Source organism: Scleropages formosus, chromosome 12, assembly GCF_900964775.1.
Source record: "Scleropages formosus chromosome 12, fSclFor1.1, whole genome shotgun sequence".
Taxonomy (NCBI): domain Eukaryota; kingdom Metazoa; phylum Chordata; class Actinopteri; order Osteoglossiformes; family Osteoglossidae; genus Scleropages; species Scleropages formosus.
Genome location: NC_041817.1, coordinates 24,616,137 through 24,638,133, shown reverse-complemented (window position 1 = coordinate 24,638,133; position 21,997 = coordinate 24,616,137). Strand labels below are relative to the sequence as shown.

Sequence of the window (21,997 nt, the reverse complement as noted above, 5' to 3'; positions counted from 1 at the left end):
AAAAAGCACCGGGGAAAGATGGCATAACATCTGAAATGTTGAAGTTGGGCAGAGAACAGCTCTGGAAAATCCTCGCCGAACGGTTCAGTCACTATCTGAACACGTGCAAGATACCATCGCAGTGGAAAGAGTCGAGAACCATCCTGCTGTATAAGAAGGGAGATAGAGAAGACCTGAAGAACTATCGTCCCATATGCCTCTTGTCCCACATCTACAAGTTGTTCACGAAGATAATCCTAACACGATTATCAGAACACTTGGATGGACAACAACCAAGGGAACAAGCAGGCTTCCGAAGAACCTACAGCACGATGGATCCCATCTTCACTCTGACCCAATTGCTGGAGCGAGCGAAAGAGTACAGGCTGCCACTATGCGTCGCGTTCATGGACTACGAGAAGGCCTTCGACAGCGTCGAGATCAACGCAGTGCTAAAGTCGTTGGAGATGCAAGGAGTCGAGGCGCAATACATCGAACTCCTACGGGAGGCGAATTCCGGATGTACCACCGACATCGCTCTGCTGTCGTCGCCGATTAGAATACCAGTCGAGAAGGGCGTCAAACAAGGAGACACCATCTCTCCGAAGCTCTTCACCACATGTCTCGAGCAGATCTTCAGAGACATCGACTGGAAGGGCGGCGTAAACATCAACGGCGAGCTACTGACCCACCTCCGTTTCGCCGACGATATCGTCCTCGTCGCCGAAACCACAGATCTACTTCAGACCATGCTAACCGAGCTAGACATCAGAAGCTCGAGAGTAGGCCTCAAAATGAACCGCATGAAGACCAAGTTCATGCGGTCAGATTACGCAACAAGGGGCTGAATAGTGGTTCAAGGCGATGAAATAGAGGAGGTGGAGGAATACGTCTACCTTGGACAAGAAGTAAATATGCGTCAAGACATGGAGAAGGAAATCTCGCGGAGAATAAGGGCCGGATGAAAGCGTTTAACTCCATCAAGGATGTGCTCAAAGGAAAGTTGGATAAGACCACCCGCGCGAACCTCTTCAATGGCACAGTTTTACCTGCAATGTTATACGGCAGTGAAACTTGGGCCACCACGAAGAGAGAAGAGCAAAGGTTGGTAACTGCTCAAAGGGCGATGGAGAGATCTATGCTGGGAATATCACTAAGAGAACATATCCGGAGTGAGACGATCAGAGAGAAATCCGGCGTGAGGGACGTCATCAACGAGTACGAGAAGCAAAAGTTGAGATGGGCCGGACACGTTGCTCGGTTCACCGACAATCGGTGGACTCGCGCAATTGTCGAGTGGTATCCGTGTGAGCGGAAAAGTTCACTCGGAAGGCCTCCAAAACGATGGATTGACGACATAAGAAAAACGTTTGGAGCTACGTGGATGAGGAAGGCGCGATCCAGAGAGGAATGGGAAGCGTGCTGTGACCAGCAGAGTCGATTCGACGCCCGATAGTCTGGTCGGTCAAGACAATCAAGACAATCAAGACGATGGAGCCACAGTCATACAGCGCTAGAGTAATTACACACAAACTGTCTGAAACATCTTGTCCCGAAGGGGATCGCAGCAAACCGGAGCCTAACCCAGCAACATGGGGCGCAAGGCTGGAGGGGGAGGGGACACACCCAGGGTGGGACACCAGTCCATCACAAGGCACCTGAAGCAGGACTCGAACCCCAGACCCACCAGAGAGCAGGACCCAGCCAAACTTGCTGCGCCACTGCACCCCCCCTTGTTGTGTATTATGATAACTAATATTAACTATTTGAGTAAGTGTCCATTTTAATGGGATTTGGAGATACTTTATAAAAATCATCATTGAAACATGGTAGTGACGAACTACATTTATGAGAATTCACCTTATGAAAGGTTTTCCAGGGACAAATTACCGGCGTAAGGGAGGGGGTGTACATGTCTCCACTCTTGTCACTCTTGCCCTGGTGTCGTCACTGGTTCCTTTCCACAGCACACGGCAGCTGCTTGATGAAGGTAAAGGAGTTGAACGAAACGTCTGCGGGCAGGCCGGCGACGCGGCTTCACTCGATCGGCTGTGCCGCCCGCCCACGTGCGTCGCGGCCCCAGCGCTGGCAGGTCGCATCGTTGGCGGGAGAAGACAATGGGATCCGAACAATGCGGGGCTTCACATGCTAATCCTGCGAATTCGAGCGCGAATGGGCGGACGGCGTGGTCGCCGCTAGCACGGGAGATGAAAAGATGACGGCCTTCCTTCCAGAAAAGCTCTGCCAGGTCTACGGTGATGCACCGAAAAAGCCCTCGGTTGCCTAGATACAAGAAGCCCTGCGCTTGTTGTACGTTTGCAGGAGACACAGATGAGAACCTATGTAGATTTCATCCACTCCACACGTGACCAGTAGCAAGTGGACTCCAAACCCCACCCCAGGGAAGGGACCCTCCTGGGAACAACCAGATACCGAGCTTGACACAGAAAGACAAACAAAATTAACACGGAGGATTTCTTTTGTTGGCTGCGTGAGATTGAGTGTTTACGCGTGTGTGCGTGCGCGTTATTCGATGATGCTCATCACTACCTGCCTGAAAGTCCCCTGCTTTCTGCAGGTGATGGTTCCTCAAAGCCGAGATGTGGGTCAGTAAATGAAAAGCAGGCCCGCAGGGGGAAGGACATGTGGTTTAAATTGCAGCCAGGCGGTGCGTTACAACACGGCCAATTGAATTACGAGCGCAGCAGAGCCCCGTGCAGCTGGCAGGGCGCCAGACAGGTTCCTCCTCCTCCTCCTCCTCCTTGTCGTCGTCGTCGTCGTCGTCTCCGAAGGGAAATCCACAGCACCTCTGCTAAGGTCTCTCCTCTCTCCTTATCTCTCCTAAGTGGCTCCCCTGCCTCCTCCTAATTAATCACACCAGGGCCAGGGTGAGGGACACACGGGGGGGGGAGGGGTTACCTGCAAGGGGCGTTTCAGAATACCTTTTAGGCCCACCGTTCCAGAACCGCACCGCACGCGTGACTGCAGACCACGGTCTGGTCGACCGCCATTTCTATGAGACCAGCGTTGGCAAACATGCTCACACTGTTGTACAGGGGCACAAAAGACAGTCGAGAGAGGGCCCGATGTTCGTTCATTCATTCATTCTCAATAACTGCTTTTCCGATGCAGGTCACAGTGGTCCAGAGCCTATTCTGGAAGCACAGGGTACGAGGCAAGGCGCACCGTGGATGGGATCCCACTCCATCACAGGGCAATCGCAGACACTCGTTCACTCACTCACTCACTCACACTGTGGGAAATTTAGAGTCACCAATTCACCTGGAACACATGTCTTTGGACTGTGGGCGGAAACCAGAGCGACCAGAGAAAAGAAAGACGAACACGGGGACAACACGCAAGCTCAACACAAATTGAGCTGGATTTGAACCAGGTGGCCCCAGTACGCTCCCGAAACCACTTCCCCCGACTCGGCCACAACGCAGACCCCTCGAGGACCTCACCAGGAGGTCATCCACGACCTCCCAGCATCCAGCCAATTCATGGGAAATATGACACGGCGCAGTACAAAAAGTCCCTCGATAAGGAGTGCAATTCGGTGCCCTTTTTATGACTCATTCTCAGCAGGCCTCAGTATAAATATAGTATAATATATAGTGCAGTATAATATAAACACAGGGAGCGCGGTGGCGCAGCGGGTTTGACCGAGTCCTGTTCCCTGGTGGGTCTGAGGTTCGAGTCCTGCTTGGGGTGCCTTGTGAGGGACTGGCATCCCGTCCTGGGTGTGTCCTCTGCCCCTCCAGCCTTGCGGCCTGTGTTGCCGGATTAGGCTCTGGCTCGCCGTGACCCCGCTTGGGACAAGTGTGTGTGTGTGTGTGTGTGTGTGTGTGTATGTAATATAAAGAGAGTATAATAAGTTCACATTTTGGGAGGAGCTCACAGGACTGACTGCTAATGAACCCCTACATGGATTCTTCAGGTATCTTTCACGACTGCAGCCGCTCAACGTCGACACTCATTTTCCGCTTTTCCCAGTTCGCATCCGAATACACTTAAACAGAACCATCTTTCAAAACGTTACGCCAAGACGCGTCTTTACTCTCACGTCCTTCTTGGGCTCATGAAAACGAGTGATTGAGAAGATACTGTGGATGAGGGCAAAAGAAACAAATAGCGGAGGCTATTCCCACCGTCTCCCATCAGCCCACGAGGACATAAATAATAAACTCCCGACAAAGTGACATTAAACTTCGAAACGCTGGCAAAACAAGGAAGGATTAGAGGAAAACCACTCGTCTTCATACGTAGCTCCTGGGAAGGGGTTTCGTTTGTTTTTCCAAGCTGTTCGGTAAGCAGCTTCTCGAGGACGGGAGGGACGGACGTGCTCTTTCCGGTCTCGCACCCCGCGAGCGCTTTCCTAGAACTGGGCTCTGGGTTCAAAACCCGTTAATTGCTTAAGCAGGGCGTTTCGCGAACGAACTAACAAACAGGAGAGATTAATGAGCGAACGAAGGCGGGAGCCACACACGGTTTGTTAGGCGGATGTTTTTGTGAGGGTCAGCAGTGTATCCTAATGGTGCTGCCTTTATGGGATGTATTCTTTGCTTTCTGAGCTGGACTTGTAGCAGGGACAGCTAGCGGTGTAGTGGTTACAGCTGCTGCCTTTGGATCTGAAAGTCATGGGTTTGATCCCTACCTCCGCCTGTAGTACCCTTGAGCAAGGTACTTACCCTGAATTGCTCTAGTAAAATTGCCCAGATATATAAATGGAGAAAAAATTGTAAGTTGCTTGAGAAAAAGGTAGCAGTTACATTAATTAATGTATTTTATCCACCAATCATCACTTGGTCTGTAGACACACATTCCAAGTGGTCTTTGACTTAACAGCATATTTACATACATCTACATCTATTTATTTAGCAGACACTTTTCTTCAAAGCAACTTCCAATGAACTCAATGTAGTGTTATGAGCCCACACACCTCATTCACCAAGGTGACTTACACTGCTAGATACACTACTCACACTGGGTCACTCCTCCATACATCAGTGGAACACACACACTCTCTGGGTGTACCTGAACAGCATCTCTTTGGAGTGTGGGAGGAAACCAGAGCACCTGGAGGGAACCCATGCAGACACAGGGAGAACACGTAAACTCTACACAGACTGAGGGGGGATTGAACCCATGTCCTCTTGCACCACCCAGGTGCTGTGAGACAGCAGTGCTACTAGCTGTGCCACCATATGCAACCCAGGACGGCCTAGACTTACGAGGGCCGACTCATCAACCTTATTATATCACTTTCAAGTCTCATCATCTAAGGGCAACTGCCAGGCACCATATTTCTTAGTGACTTTATCGGTGAATGTGTTTAGCCTGGGGGTGCAGTGGGTTGGACCGGGTCCTGCTCTCCAGTGGGTCTGGGGTTCGAGTCCCGCTTGGGGTGCCTTGCGATGGACTGGTGTCCCGTCCTGGGTGTGTCCCCTCCCCCTCCGGCCTTGCACCCTGTGTTGCCGAGTAGGCTCCCGCGACCCCATATGGGACAAGCGGTTCAGAAAATGTGTGTGTGTGTGTGTGTGTGTTTAGCCTACAAAAATATTTCTTATTTTATTTACAGATTGCACCATTTGTGATTCCATTGAGGTTACTTTTTTACAATTGCTAGCGAGCAAAAACTGAGTATGCTTGTGGTGCTGAAATGGCAAAGCAAGAGAAAGAAAGTTTTGAAATGAAAGTGAAAATAACAGTACAACATGAAAATACAATTATTATATGTATTATAATACATATTATTATACAATATGTATAATTATAATACTGTACTGTATTTGTATTATTATTATTCTATATGCGTCTTATTTCAACATAAATAATATGCTAAATTAGCTAAAAATGTTTTAAAAACCAAAAAACAAAAACATCCATGCTTGATAATTTATACATCCTTATGTATATACCCTATATTTCAGTGTAAGTGGGTTTGCAACTAACGACAACATTGACTTACCATGAGGTCATTGGAATAGAACTGTGTCGTTAGTCAAAGACCCCCTTTATAAGGACATTCACTTATCCAAATATCAGTAATTTACACCATTCACCCTGGTATGAGACCCCTGTCATTGTTAATCTGGAATTTTTGATTTATAAGCGTTCCAGATTTTGGGGCGAAACATTTAAACAGGGGGCGGGGGCTGTCTTACATTACATGGACAAGTGTGGCGGACATGTGTCCCTCATGTCCTCGCTCACAGTTTTTCTTTGCTTATGGAGTGTCAGTTTTATATCGCAATCGCCAATTAGTTTTTTTTTTTAACATGATGCAACAACAGCGTCACTAGATCAAAGGAAAATACAGGCAGCCCCTGGGTTACGAACGTCCGACTTACGTACAACCTGTAGTTACGAACCACGAGCCTATTATATTAAAAATTTGAGTTACATACAATGGTTTGTAATAACAAACGGCGTTACTTTGCGATGCTCATCAAAACATCGCGCGTCTGCAGCGGTTCGTCAGCGCATGGGCCCGAGGTAGGACAAACACTTTGTTCTGTTAAAGATGTTTTAGTGTATCCAAAGTGTTTCTTTAATGTTTTTTTACGCGTAGAAAGGTACACGATACACTATATACTAAGACCAACATTTGACTACCTGACGCTAGATACGAACCGTACCGGACCGTTCCGACTTACGTACAAATCCGACTTAAAGACGTACTTGGGAACGGAACTGGTTCGTAATCCAGGGACTGCCTGCAAGTACTAAAACGGCAGAATGTTGTCGGTAGAAAAAAATACAAAACACCGGCACAATAAACTGCAATATTTCAAAAATGCGATCGACTTGCATTGCATGGAAAGTCCGATATCGAAAGAGGTGTCCAGCATTCATGTGAATTATCATCACACACGTACATTTACATTTATTCATTTGACCGAAGCCTCTCTCCAAAGCGACTTAAAGTGTTAATCTACGTACAGTTATTTACTCATTGATACAGCTGGGTAATTTTACTGGAGCGACTGGGGGTAAGTACCTCGCTCGAGGGTAGAACCCAGTACCTTGCGCAAAACCGCAACCGCGGGTTTCCCTTCCCAGTCCAACCGCGGAGCGCAGCACGCGATCATACGAAGACCACAGCTCATAAAAGTCGGCTCATAAATATTTAAATAATGCTTTTAAGACCATTAAAAAGCGTAACAAAAACAACGGCAGAGACCAAACAGACTTAGGCCACGCCAACGCTGCAAAAATAAACTTGTTTCAGTTTGATTACTGGGGAAGGCATGTGTTATTTTAAAAAACAAAGCCGATGGATTTAGTAGATACAGACAGACACACACACACACATTTTCTGAAACCACTTGTCCCATGTGGGGTCGCAGGAAGCCGGAGCCTAGCCCGGCAACACAGGGCATAAGGCTGGAAGGGGAGGGGACACACCCAGGACGGGACGCAAGTCCATCGCAAGGCACCCCAAGCGGGACTTGAACCCCCGCCGGCCCACCAGAGAGCAGGACCCGGCCAAACCCGCTGCACCACCGCACCCCCCCCTCCCCCCAGTAGATACAGGCGTGGAGGGCAAATTTCTCAAGCAAATTTTAAAGAGTGGCAAGGTAGACGGGTCCTCATTTCCAAAGGTCCGCTCACATCCCGCTGTTACGCTTTTGTCTCTTACGAGCTTTATTTGCAAAGCCGGGTCTCGGCAGACCTGACCCAAGCGGATCCGACCCAAAAGATCCCGCTCTATTTGTTTGCTTCATCGATGGAATTTCCTCCCCATCAGCAAAACAAACAGCGTCCGAAGGAGGTGAAACAGAACTCCAGCGACACGGCAAATAAAGATTACGCGCCCATCCGAGTATTTTTATTATCCCGAACGATCGTTTTGTTCCCTCATTAAACCGTGAATTGACCAGTCAAGTCCTTATGGGACCTGAATACATATTTGCTTTTGCAAAATTAAGAACTGCCCAAATATGGGCCGGCCGCAGCGCTCATAGAGGGGAGCGATATCAGACAAAAATTTATTACACGCACGAGAACTGTTTGATTCTCCAGGCGACCAAATATCAGGAATCAACTGTGATTTGAAAAAAAAAAAAAAAATAAAGAAAAAAATAAATCGGGTTAACCGAGCGCAGCGTGTTCCGCGGGGTCACTGGAGTCTGAACGGAACCGATCGGCTCCGCGTATCTCGGGTGCATCACGTGCTCCTGGTGTCTCTCAAAGCCTTCAGCTCCCCTGACCTCCCCATCAGAGCGGAGTCGCAGGCAGCAGTCAAGAGGCCCGTCGTCTCCGTGGCAACGCACCGCAGCATCCTTTCTCCCACCCCCCCCCCCCCCCCCAGGCTGACGTGGTTTCCAGTCAAAAGATTCACGAGGAAATCCAACAGAAACATGCCCGATGCACTGTGTGTTTCACAGATTCACTGTCAAACGAGGATCAGGTTAAATATCTTATAATCGTATTAAGGATCGGTTTCATATATTTGGATTTTCTGCATTTAATATGGAAAGTGATCTCTTACTAATCCAAACTGTTTTCATATTTGACATATGAAATATATCACGTCAATGTAGTTGCACGTAGTTGATTATATAGTTTATACATATATTTATACATACAGTACTATATATACACAATATATGTATATATATTTCTATAGTTCATTTACATAGTTTTCATAGTATAACTATCATATAGTTGATTTCATTGCCCAGGTATTCAAATGAGTCCATGGTAATGACAACCTGGAGGAGCAGTTATTGATAACAGATGGATGAATTCATAGATGACTTTAATTATTGTTTCCAATTTTATTTTTTCATTAAAACTTTAGATTTTTTTTTTTTTAAGCAATTTCACTGAAATTAAGCTCAATTAAGATCTCAAACTTGCAAGAGAAAAATCTGCCCAGCTTCAGTAAAACCCACAAAAAAAAAACACACTGTATAAATCATATGCTATTCAAGCTGGAAAAGTAAAGAGGGCTGCGCTCAGGATTTGTGTCCTTGAGCATAGAAATATACAACAAACAGTAGTTTCACATATAGATATACAGAGATCACAATAAAATCTGAATTTATAACTAAGTTAACTTGTGTTTGACCTTGAAGTTCTTTCAGAGAACAAATAAATATGAACTCTTTACTGTATAGTCCTACAGATTGTGTGTGTGTGTGTGTGTGTGTGTGTGTGTGTGTTTTCATAGTCCAATAGTTTCCTTCATAGATAACATCACATAGGAAGATTTCAAAGAGACGGGGCGGCGAGTCGTCAAATCATGTTTATATAATAAAGCAGGTGACAAATCTTTGCTTTTCTAATAAAACTTTTCTGTATTATTCATTGAGTGTTTCATTGGTTTTCTCAGAATTACCATTTATGTTTTTCAATTTTAGCAATAAAATTTGGCGCCTCCAAATTTCGGGGCCCCCCTAGGCAATCGCCCAGGTTTGCCTATTTACAAAACCCGCCCTGAGAGCAAACGGTGTAAAACGTGGTACAAGCCACTCAGAAACACGTCATCGTGAGTTTACACCAGGAACTGTAAAGGTTCAACAAAATGAGCAACTACTTTTGGACAAACACTGGGTGCTCAGGTGCGTGTGCGTGTGCGCGCCGGTGAACAGGAGGGATCACGGTGCCTCGGTGCGACTCACCTGCTTCCACAAGAACACGTCCTTCTGGTTTATCCTCCAGGAGACCACCACGTGGATGGCGGACAGCAGCACCCCCGTGATGACCGCGGCTCTCATCCTCACCGGGAGCAGCGTGTAGATGATGTGGACGAAGAACACGGTCCACCATATGCCCTCGGACGCGCTGCGCGGCTCCACCAGCAGCACCCCCATCACCTGCACCGCCAGGACCACCAGGATGACCACGTAGCACACGATCCACATGTGGTCCTGGTGGAAGCCGTTCCTGTTGCACACGATCATCAGGACCAGGATGATCACGACGGCCAAGGAGAAGACCGCCACGTAAGGCACCCTGCAGACGCCGCCGGCGCAGTGGAACCCCAGCATGACGGCGCAGACGAGCACGAGCACGGCCATGAGCATGGTCAGGCTGCTCTGGTTCAGCCGGAAGAAGTATCTCTGGTAGAGCCTCTCCAACTTCTCCGACTGGAACTTCTTGGACCTGAAGATGTGCATGATGCCGCCGCAGCACTCGCTCAGGGAGAAGTGCACTTGTGCCGCGGGCTCCACGTCGGGCGCCGACCCCCTCCTCCTCCTGCTCCTCCTTCTGTCCTCCAGACCCACCTCCACCGACCTGGGTCTCACCTCCCCGTCGGCGCGCTTCGGGGACGTCTCCCCCCCACAGTCCTGCCAGGCAGATTTGGACCGGAAACTGAGCCCGCTGCCTGCGGTGGGGGTCCGACCAGGCGCTCGCTCCGCCTCCTCCTCCTCCTCCTCCCCCCACCTGGTGCCGGACCGGCCCAGCTTTCTGCTCGGCCTGCCAGGGTACGGATACCCGTTGGCTGTAGGGTCCGACTCCCCCCACGCCGACCTGTGCTCCGTCCCCCCCCTTAGACCGGGACCCCCGAGGCCCGGGGGGCTCACGCTGTTGGACCGGGACATGGCCTTGCGCGGGATCGGCACCCCCTCGGAGCAGGAAAAAAAGAACAAAATGTCTTGTTCGTCAAACGTCTGTCAAAAGAGGACCCCCGTCGTCTAGAGAGACTCCTGTCCTGCAGAGAGATCTCCGTCCCGTTACTCGCAGAGACGCGCGGAGCCCTCATGTGGGACACGTGTGTCGCCCCCGTGCGCGACTTCAACGGCAAACATGCCAGACATCCCCACTAATAGCGTCTGTGTTTCTTCCCTTAAACAGTCAAGACGTGTGAAGTGTGTGTGAGAGTGTGTGAGAGAGAGACAGTGACTCCGATGTGACAGACAGGTGACAAGTGAAAGTGTCACATCTGATCTTCAGTGACCCACAGTGTGTGTGTGTGTGTGTGTGGGGGGGGGGGCTCTCCACCCGGTAGTATCACCCTGTAACAAACTGAAAGACACCGGCGTAACACTCGATGTATCAAACAGTCTCCCTCCGTGACACTAACACAGTGTAACACACCGTGTCACAGAACCTTCATCACTGTAACACTGTTTCTCTCCGTCCCACGAGGTGAAACACGGTACCACTCTGTAACACCGCATTACACCGCAACTCCGCTGTGTCACGCGGACAGAATCCACGGCGCGTGGGCACACTCCACTCTGCGTTTGCGAGCCGTTTAAAAAGTGATCGCTGGAAGAGGCCTCTCCGAGTCCCCACTCCCACCGACACGAGCCGCGTGACGAGCCCACGAGCCTGCTATATAAAGCGACCGACTCCTGCCAGTGTTTTTTCTTTTTTTTTTTTATGTCATCAACATCCCTCCTCTCTCGCGCGGAGGTCAAACGGAGCCCGAAGCACGGATGGGTCCCGCCGTCTCTCGGCCGGAAGGATGAGCGCCACCGCGGGGGGTCGGGGGAGCCGCGACGAGCCCATGGCCATTTAAAGCCAGGTCCAACCTCTGTTCCCTGCCGTGCAGAGCTCCGAAGTCTCGCTCCTCGTCGTCGTGGGCGCTCACGCTGTCCTCGCGCTGCGGGACTTCACGCGCCTTCCTCCACTGATGATCCCGTGCAGGCGGGACTCGAACCGAAGACCGGCGCAAAGCCACCGGAGGACGGGATCATGCTCCTGACCCTAATGATCACGGCGCGGCCACGACCCCACCGCGGAGCACGAGCTGCTCCTTGTCGTGATTTTTTTCACGCACGTCGAGCATCATTCATCATCATCATCATCGCAGATCATGATCCCCCCCGTCGGCAGCACTGGATTGTAAAAAACGCGTAATTCCCACCCGTCCGCGGGAACCGCTCAGTAGCAGGCAGAGCTCGGGGTTCGAAGAAGCACCTTCAAACATGCTCGCCAACTGCAGCGTGGGACCCCCGCGGGTTTCCTACCCGTTCGCACCCGGGCAGCGCGCACATCGCCCTCTCTGCGGGGCGCTGGTGGTCTTTGTACTGCCATTCAACCAAGTTTGATTCCAAAGCTCCGCCTTCTGCGCGTTTGCAATTGGGCTTGTGTCTTTCATACTCTGTAGTCATTGGTCTCTGTAGATGTCAGTAAAAAGCAAGTCCAATCAGCACATGGAATAGGAGGGGTTTGGTAGAATGGGCGGGGTTAAATCCACAGCTGGATGCAAAACTTAACCCCTTGGTGTCTTCCGACCTCCAGAGAGCTGCGTTGCATCCAAGGCCACTTTTGAGCGACTCCTTCCCAGTTATTTCCGTAATAATGCAGTGCACGCGTGGAGTTTCTTATACTACTGTACCAAGAAAAACGCTTCCATCTTGTTCCGCAGATAGATGTGGAAAAGGACAAACTGTAACTGAATTTTAATGCAAACTATTGTGACACAGCAGAACTTTTCTAAACCAAGTGGTAAAACCAGCTATTTTTAAAATCCCTCAGAAAGGCAAAAAAAAATAAAGTGAAACATAAGAAGTGTGTGGTTCTATTTTCATTATTATTATTATTATTATTATTATCCATTTAATATCCTTTTGCATATTGAACCCTTTGGCATTAATACACCTTTTCCACTTAGTTTCCTATTTCCTGGGTTATAGTCTCATTGTCCTTTGCATCATTGCTCTATAATTAACTTAAGCTTCAAAAAGTCACTTTTTTCCTCTGTTTTCTGTCCATGAGCTGTAATTCTGTAATGCGAGGTCATATTCTGCCCCTGGAATTCACTCATCTTTCATGCGAAGACAAGGGGAGGGTTATCTAGTCTGAATTATTTTTAGACTTGATCAAAGGATAAGCAATACCTTTCATCACATTGCCTTGTAATTCTTTGTTTATTGTTTTCTCATTATTGCTATTTTCATTGTAATAGATGTTGCACTAAGGTATGTGTGGATCTCTAAATAAAGCCATAGCAGCCCTTAGATATAAGACCTAAAGTGTCTTCTTCTTTTCCAGGTGTGTTACACACACACACTCTCTGAACCGCTCGTCCCATACGGGGTCGCGGGGAACCAGAGCCTAACCCGGCAACACAGGGCGTAGGGCTGGAGGGGGAGGGGACACACCCAGGACGGGACGCCAGTCCGTCGCAAGGCACCCCAAGCAGGATTCGAACCCCAGACCCACCGGAAAGCAGGACCTGGTCCAACCCCCTGCGCCACCACGCCCCCCCCCCCCAGGTGTGTTAAATGTGTTGAATGTTCCGTACATTGGTCCACACCATAAAATCTTATGGTTTGTGTGATAAAGAGAGAATCTATAAATCCATCTGTAGTCTATAAATGTTCATAAAAAACATCTTACTTCACATCTTTGTTTCTCTGAATTTCTTCATTGCAACAGGGGCCATAGTTTTGTGTTTAATTTCATTTCTCCATAAAGGTGTTAAGAATTTTCATACATCCTTTTCTCAGTGGTGAAGAGATGCCCTGAAGGGGCCACATTAGCTGTTCTGTAGCTGAAGCTAGATCACATACTGTATGTTATTTTGTTTAATTTAATAACTGGATGTTAACCACCCGTAGGCCACACATAGTGGAGAACCAAGCGTCACGAGTCGTTTCTCTGCTTTCCTCACTCTGAAGTGTGTCTTGACTCGTTCACCATCACCATGAAGACATCTGTAAAGAGACAGCTGGTCGCTATTTAATAAGGATCTTACTGAAAGTTATTTTCATAAAAAAGGGAAAAACAGTGTTCATCTGTCCAATTTCAATGACTGTTTATCCTGACCAGGGTCACAGTGACCCACAGCCTATCCCAGAATCGCTGGGTGCAAGGCTGTGGGGGGACACACCCTGTACAGAACGCCAGTCCATTGTAGGGTAGCCACACACACACACACACACACACACACACACACACACACACACACATACACACACACACACACACACACACACACACACACACACACACACGCACACTGATCCATTGACACACTAAGTCCAATTTAGAGTCACCAATTCATCTGAACTGCATGTGTTTGGACTGTGGGAGGAAACCAGAGCACCCAGAGGAAACTCATGCAGGTACTGACTAAGCAGGGATCAAACCCAGATAAAATTTTCAGAGATAGGAGAATAATCAGCATTTCGTGTTAGGAGCTATGGGGCGGTAGAACCACGTTGCGACGAGGGTCACACGAGTGCATGAAACACAGCCGCAGAATCCACATGCAACCCTTCTAATGCATAAAATGTGCTACAGGATAATGTGTCGGGGAGGAAAGCGTGTGGCATTCCCAGCCGTGGAGATGCACGTCTGCACGGTGCAACAATAACAAACAACGGGGTGGTACAGTGGCACAGCGAGTAGTGCTGCTGTCTTAGAGCTCCTGTGTGGAATGAGAGAATGTGGGTTTGATCCCCGCTCAGTCTGTGTGGAGTTTGCATGTTCTCCCTGTGTTTGTGTGGGGTTCCTCTGGGTGCTCTGGTTTCCTCCCACAGTCCAAAGACATGCTGTTCAGGTTCATCCATAGTGTGTGACAGAGAGAGAGTGTTCCACTGATGTATGGATGAGTGAGCCAGTGTAAGTAGTGTATCTAGCAGTGTAAGTTACCATAGTGAATAAGGTGTGGGCTGATAACACTACATAGAGTTCACTGGAAGTTGCTTTGGAGAAAAGTGTGTGATAAATAAATACAAACAGTGCCACAGTTATTGGATCTTGGTTGAATCTTTATTTAGAGCAGTGCCAGGGGACCGAGGGGACTGGTGGCGACGTCGACGGTCGGGCCTGATGGATGAGCGTGGCAATGGGAAGGATGCTGCTGCCATCATGTGAGCTCTAATGGAATCCGTTCAGGAACAGGGGCCTTTAACAGGCTAATAAGAACAAGTTAAAATGACATTTATACATCAAGAAAGTGGTTTTGTTTGAGTTAAAAGCAATATACAATACACGGTGTCTAAGAGCACCCAGTGTTATTGACAATAACAGAGGTTTTTTTGTGTCCTCAGCAAAGTGATAATAAAGTGGTTCACTAGTGCAGCTGTGCTTTTTTCCCGCAGCAATAAGGAAACAGAAACGACCTCTGTTTGTTGCATTAAATTTATTGTAAATGCATAATGTAATATTACATGTTACAGTGTACAAAACCAAAACGATCCAGTTCGAATGTTGTGTATGAAAAGCCCTGTATTGTTTGGCAGATGGGATGATGGACTGTCGTTCGCCATGGGGTCCCATCACTGAGACTCGCATCATCGTGAAATGAACGCCGTTCGCTTCCAATACGTTTCAAATTGCTGAAAGTTTAATAAATTCCACTCCTGCACCCTCGTATTTATTCATCTTTATTACCAGGTTTTTTCATCCCTCGAAAAAAGTTGCAGGTTCGAATCCCACCTACAGCTGTAGTACCCTTGATCGAGATATTTACCCTAAATAGCTCCAGTAAAATTACCCAGCTGTATAAGTAGCTTAACGTTGAAAGTCGCCTTGGAGAAAAGTGTCAGATAATGCAAGAATAAATGTAAAATACACACAGTGTTCAAGGAGTGTAAAAGGGCTCCTACACACACTGACTCCTCCACCCTGAGATTGACCTGAGAAATAAACTACTTGCTACTCATTCTTATTGCATGGACTTTAAAAGTGCAGCGTTCTCAGTAAAAGTTTTGCAAATTTGAACGCTCAATAAGGAAAGCACTTTGTTCACAAATTTCAACTTTTTTTTTTAAAAACTATAATCCAATTCTGCATTAAATGCGATGCAGAAGCGAGACTTTACAGTTGCGCAGCGTTTAAGTGACCTTGAGAGACCATGAGTAGCACAAATGAAATTCCTCTGCTGTATATTAAAATGAATTCCATAAGAATGAAAAAAACCATTAAAAATGTGACAAAATCCTCAAAGACTAATACAACAACACTTATAATTACAGTGACAATTATTTACTCCAATAATGAATAATGTAAGACAGCCCTGCTCATAACCGCTGTGCTTTGGACACCGTCGGCAAAGTTACCATCACAAAGACTTCATTCCGGAGACTTTGCTCTACTGACCGTCCCACGCTCTTCCTCTCGTTCACCGCCCTGCATTTGCGTGACAATTTACTATAATTCATTTTGCGGCCTGGCAGCGCACGGCTCCTCTCTCCTCCATCCGGCCAAGTCCCCGGGTCTCAACCCTCCACTTGCGAGCTTTCGTCATTCCCCACAGGAATTTTTTTCCCTCTTCCCAAATATTTCACAGCTGGGTTAGCTTCGGAAGCATTAAGGATTACAAGTTCGACGTATTAATTCCTCCAGGATAAAGATTTTTTTTTAAAAATTAAAGTGACAATTTATATGATCGCCGTATAAACTCCTTGCCATGTCTTCCTTTCCTTGGTCACATTCCAAGAAAATGAATCAACCATCATAAAAAGCTCAGGAGTGGAACCTGTAACCTCCTCCGAACCTGTAACATTACTTAAAAAAAAAAAAAAAATTAAACTAGGACAAAACAATGGCATTACAATCGGAAAATAAGAAATGCGCGGAATGGAGCAAAAACAAACGTCACAGTGGTTCATCACACACTTAGTGTACGGTGTGTTTCCTGCTAGTGGAACAGTGTTAGTTATTGCAGTAGTTATTGCATTTTGTGTGTGTGTGTGTGTGTGTGTGTTCGTGCGCGAATGAGCCTCGCTGCCAGAATTACTATACCGCAAACTAGCATTTTAGAAACGATTACAGTCGAAAGGTTCTGGAATCGGATTCTATGGGGCATCTCAGGAACGCCGTCTAATCCCCCATTGGCTCCGGCTCCTGCAGGCCTCCCCCCGGGGGTGTGTTTACTCCACTTTGCCGTACTGCTCCGGGCGACCCAGGATCTTCCTCCTCTGCCGCAGCATGTGGAAATAGAGCTGGGGGAAAACTGGTGGGGATAGAGAGAGCCACGTCGAGTTGCTGGTCAACGTGATTGGTGTCATACAAACAACAAATAACCCCCCAACGGACGGCACGGTGGCACAGCGAGTAGCACTTCTGTCTCACGGCGCCTGGGTGGTACGAGAGGATGTGGGTTCAATCCCACTCAGTGTGTGTGGAGTTTGCATGCTTTCCCCGTGTCTGCATGGGTTTGCTCTGGTTTCCTCCCATACTTCAAAGACATGCTGCTCAGGTTCATCCATAGTGTGTGAGTGACAGAGAGATAGAGAATGTGTGTTCCACTGATGTATGGATGAGTGACATAGTGTATCCAGCAGTGTAAGTTACCTTAGTGAATAAGCTGTGCAGGCTGATAACACTACTAAGAGTTTGCTGTAAGTCACTTTGGAGAAAGGTATCTGCTAAATAAACAAATGTAAAATAGATGAAAGTGTGGAAAACATCTCCTGTTACAATGGTTTACAGTAACCAAGAGTTATGTTGAAAAATCCAGCATCTCATTAGCAAAATGTGAAGTTCCCTGGTTTCCCACCCCTCAGTGGATAAACTGGAAGGAAGCTCACAAATCACTGCCATTCAATTTTGTCCACTCTAGAGGACATACTGTATGTCTTTAAGCAATTCACCCTTCCCCGTTTACCTTCATTCGTGTATCTGATGCTTTTCTCCAAAGCAACTTACAATGTTACGTTACTTACAATTCTTTATCCATTTATTCAGCTGGGTATTTTTACTAGAGCGATTAAGATAAGTACCTGTAAGGTGGTAAGTACAGCTGGAGGTGGGATTCAAACCCGCGACCTTTGGATCGAAACGCAGCAGCACTAACCACTACAGTTACATTTATTCATTTAGCAGACGCTTTTCTCCAAAGCGACGTACACCTACACTACCAGCGGCCTGAGCCACCAGTCCACCTGAACAGCATATCTTTGGACTGTGGGAGGAAACCAGAGCACCCGGAGGAAACCCACGCAGACAACATGCAAATGCCACACAGACCGAGCGAGGTTTGAACCCACGTCCTACCGCACCAGCCCGGCACTGTGAGACAGCAGCGGTACTTGCTGCGCCGCCGTGACGCCCGCTTAACGAGGGGTTCAAAAACGACAAAGCTGGAGCATATTGCCCAACTCACGGGGGATGTAGGAGACCATGGTGAGGATGAGGAAGGTGTGGTAGTCGAACGAGAAGTTGTACTTGTTGGGCAGAGTGAGGGAGTAGAGGCCCGTCCTCTGAACGTGCGGTAGGGATGCGTAGATGGTCAGCAGCTCTCCCGTGACGCCCATGGGGTAGAGCACGATGAAGAAGGTGTACCTGGGCAGTGGCAGGGGAGACAAACAGGGGCCCGAAGACCCCCTGTCATTCATGGGTTCAACCCCTAGGTTGTGTGAGAGACAAGATTCATAATTTCGGTCTTCCTGTCCAATACTGGACAGTGCACTGTAACAGTTCATGAAGCAACTATGAAACACAGAAAATCATCTAGTGTGTGTGTGTGTGTGTGTGTGTGTGTGTTTGAGAACACTCAGTATTCTTTGTTCTCCACTGTGTCACACTGTCCCTGTGTCCCCCTTCATCAGCATTTTATTATTATTATTATTATTATACATTTATCTCACACCTTTTCCAAGGTGACTTACACTGACAGATAAATGTCACCAAATTACCATATTGTATCTATCCAAACAATGTAAAACACGCGCACACACACACACACACACACACACAGACTAGGAGCAATTTAATGTTGCCAGTTCACCTGAAACACACGTCTTTTGACTGTGGGAGGAAACCAGAGCACCTGGTGGAAACCCACACAAACACAGGAAAAACACGCAAACTCCTCACGCATCGAGCAGGATTCGAACCCGCAGCCTAGGAGCAGTGAGGCACCAGCCCACGCGTCGCAAGGAACCCGGGATAAATCACCTGGCCCACTTCACGAAATACGGCAGGTGGTTCAGGAGGCTGAACGTGTAGAAGGAGTAGCGGACGATCTCCGTTACGGTCCAGGCGACCACAAAGAGCAGGACGCTGTCTTCGTTCTGCACCTGGGCGCGGAGGAGGAGAGGCCGGGTTCGATGGGCGGTCAGTGCTCTCTGGTAACACCAATGAAGGTTAGAATCAAAAGCACACGGTGGTCGACACCCAGAAATGACGTCGACAGCAGGATGACCGCAGCGCACCGACTCGAGCATCACCGTCCACGGCATTACCCAGCATGCCCTAGAGCTGAGCAAGCAGACTACAGCGAGGCAGTGAGAACACACTCACGAGAGATGTTAATCAGCGCGTTGCTTTCAAACACACCGGCAGAGACTTACAGTGGACACATCTGTGTTCCAGCCACAGCGGCACCTTCTAGAAGGACATGAGAACAGCCCGGCGTCAGTGACCGGACCCTTTAGGACACCGCTTCCCCGAAAACGTGGACACGCAGACACACACTCCCCAGAAAAAAGGAGCGCATGCGTGCGAGAACCCTTCATCACTGGGACGGCCTATTTTTCATGTTTTTCTCTTTTTTTGGCCCAAGAAGGCTGCAGAAGAGCGACTCCTGACTCCTGGCAGACCTTACCTCCCGGACGCCGTGAGTCACGGCCCAGGTGAGGAACACTCGAGACATCACCTGGAACCCGGTGAGCACCACTGACGACGGAACGATCCCTGTTCACAGCAAGAAAATCAATGAGATAACCTGCTGTACGCAATCAGATTCATACCTGGAAAACACAGTCAGACCAAAACGTTCATTACTTATTTACATTTCTTTTTATTTTGCCTCTAGTCATAAATGTAAATGTAAATTCCTCGCAGATGTGAGTTCATAGGGAGTTAATGGGTTCTCAGGGAGTTGGGGTAGCAGGCAGCCTATTGGTTACAGCTGTCACCTTGTAATCTGAAGGTCTTCGGTTCCAATCCCCCAGCAGTTTTCATTCTCTGAGGGGTTCGGGTTAAAGTTAGGGGTTAGGGTTACAGTTTAGGGTTTAGGTGGGTTGGGGTTAGGGGTTAGGGTTAGGATTAAGGTTAGGGTTTAGGTTAGGGTTTTGAGTTAGCGTTAAGGTTTAGGTTAGGATTAAGGTTAGGGGTTAGGGTTTAAATGGGTTAGGGTTAAGGTTTAGAGTTAGGGTTTAAGGTTAGGGGTTAGGGTCTAAGGTTAGAGTTAGGGTTGAGGATTAGGGTTAAGGTTTAGGGTTAAGGTTTAGGGTTAGGGTTTAAGTGAACCAGTAGGGAATCTGAACACATTGCTGGAGCTGCAGAGCCCAGACAACAAGGTGCCGGACGGGACGGACAACTTACCAACAGCACAGTGCAGGATCTATGGGAAAAAAAACGAGAAGTTCTGATATTCAGGCTGTTTGACTGAAACAACAATATTAATAAGTGGTTTAATAGGACAACGACGGTCTATTAAAACTCTGCTGTATTTACTGTTCGTTCGTACTGAATAAAATAGGTTTTTATACATTTGCTCCAATCTTTATGTACAACTGAATGTGGGTTCATATCAACTAAAGGTGACAATGCAGATGTGGAGAGAATCGTTAGCATTAGCCAAACCCACAAACTAGAGTCGGGGGGGGGGACGGACACTTGATGGTTTCTATTTAAACACCACACATCAACGGACACACTCCTGGCACATGTGCTACGTTTGCTGAAACGTGTCCAATCAGATCCAGAGGCGTCGCGTACAAAGGCCAGACCCGTCTGTGATGTGGGCGGGGGTGGGGGGCCCGAGGACACACCTCGAGGACGGCGCCGGTCTGGAAGAACTTCAGGGGCTTCTCTATAGAGTAGTAGAGGCCGTGGTAAGTGCCCTTGGCGAGGTACTCCCGGACCAGAACCACTGCGATGACCAGCCACCTGGAGCGGGGAACACGGAACATCTGGAAGCCCGGAACTCACTCGAGCGCACTTCTGTTTCTAATGTTGAGTAAAGTTAACAAAAACGCTGAAGTTAAAGTCTAGCGGAGTATTTTGAGAGTTTGTGGGAAAAGTGACTTTGGATTTAGAAACAAACTGAGTTACAAACAGAGTTCCGGTGCAGTGTCTGTGACTGGATCTTTACCGCATTTGTGATACTGTGCTTTATGAACACTGTCAGTGGGCCAGGCTGCCCCAGGGAGCGAAACTACCCCCCCAGTCCGTGTGTGTGTGTGTGTGTGTGTGTGTGTGTGTGTGTGTGTGTGTGTGTGTGTGTGTGTGTGATCACAGTGCCCCTTTCTTCTTCTGGCCCAGTCAGCTGTGCAGCTGTAGAAATGCAGGCTGTTCACATTTTGCAACAGTGGTTTGGCCAGTTCTACAGGAGGAAGGCATCTCTCACACACACACGCACAGACATCAGCCAGGCCACAGGAGCAAGAGGGTCACAGCCAACAGCCTGGGATCTGAACCCCCTCAGAAATCCCTCTGTGATCCATTACCAGCAGGATAAGCAGTATAGCAATGAGTGTACGTGTGTGTGTGTGTGCAGTGTGTGCAGTGTGTGCAGTGGAGCACTGAGGGACTGCAGCAGTTCAGCAGGGTCACCAGTGTCTCACTGCAAAATTCAATATGAGCACATTCAGCTCAATCATTGAATTCTGTCCAGTTTCATGGGGGGGGGGGGTCCTGCACAACTCAATACTGTAACTGCATTATTATTATTATTATTATTACTATTTTAAACAAGCCTAAATGAGTAAAAACGCACCATTCAATGCGGTTACACTGTAACTTACATGTATCATTCTGTAAAGAATCACAGCACTGCGGCACGAGCCAAAATCATGGTCTTAGTACTAAAAAGTATTTAAATAACAATAATAATGATAATGATAATAACACGGCTTTTGTTTTGTTAAAAAGGAGTGGAAAGACTGAGGCACGTACCCGGCCGTCATGACCACGTTGTAGATGAGCAGGTACGCGGTGGACAGGTGTCCCGCGGCTCCTCTCTGTCTCCGCTGGAGCGCGTCTCCGGCGCCGTGCACCGCCCTGCTCGTCCCTGCGCCGGAGGCTGCCATCCTTCGCGCCCGCTCCCCGATCCTGGATCCACCGGCCACCGCCGCGAACGCGCTCCGCAGGGCGATCCGGGAACTGTGGCGTTCAGAGCGCTATTGTACAGTACAGGTCTCCCGCTCGTGGT

The 21,997-nt window shown here is 48.2% G+C and overlaps 2 protein-coding genes across 4 annotated transcripts in view; both read right to left on the bottom strand.

The window, feature by feature from the left end:
* Nucleotides 1-11,984, bottom strand: part of LOC108930060 (adenylate cyclase type 5-like) — a 59,866-nt gene extending 47,882 nt beyond the window's left edge. For all 3 annotated transcript variants that reach the window (XM_029256723.1, XM_029256724.1, XM_029256725.1), the window contains exon 1: nucleotides 9,612-11,984. In XM_029256723.1, the coding sequence (XP_029112556.1) occupies nucleotides 9,612-10,535 (924 nt within the window). In that variant the 5' untranslated portion in view covers nucleotides 10,536-11,984. The remainder of the gene's footprint in view (nucleotides 1-9,611) is intronic.
* A 3,439-nt stretch (nucleotides 11,985-15,423) lies between these two features.
* Nucleotides 15,424-21,991, bottom strand: LOC108928894 (very-long-chain (3R)-3-hydroxyacyl-CoA dehydratase 2-like). The gene is made up of 7 exons (XM_029256861.1): nucleotides 21,742-21,991; nucleotides 20,616-20,733; nucleotides 20,167-20,185; nucleotides 19,445-19,533; nucleotides 18,796-18,917; nucleotides 18,002-18,180; nucleotides 15,424-16,849 (listed from the first exon to the last, which is right to left on the bottom strand). Exons 1-7 carry the CDS (start codon nucleotides 21,873-21,875, stop codon nucleotides 16,767-16,769), a joined length of 744 nt encoding a protein of 247 aa, XP_029112694.1. The 5' UTR covers nucleotides 21,876-21,991; the 3' UTR covers nucleotides 15,424-16,766.
* Between the last annotated feature and the right edge of the window lie 6 nt (nucleotides 21,992-21,997).

What these genes read in the sequence shown, in the direction of transcription:
- LOC108928894 (XM_029256861.1), bottom strand. Translation starts at nt 21,875, where the DNA reads ATGGCAGCCTCCGGCGCAGGGACGAGCAGGGCGGTGCACGGCGCCGGA. An exon ending in TATTTCGTGAAGTGGGCCAG is followed by an intron (nt 18,181 to 18,795) that starts GTGATTTATCCC and finishes GCCACTGCCCAG; the next exon opens with GTACACCTTCTTCATCGTGC. An exon ending in CATGGTCTCCTACATCCCCC is followed by an intron (nt 16,850 to 18,001) that starts GTGAGTTGGGCA and finishes TATCCCCACCAG; the next exon opens with TTTTCCCCCAGCTCTATTTC.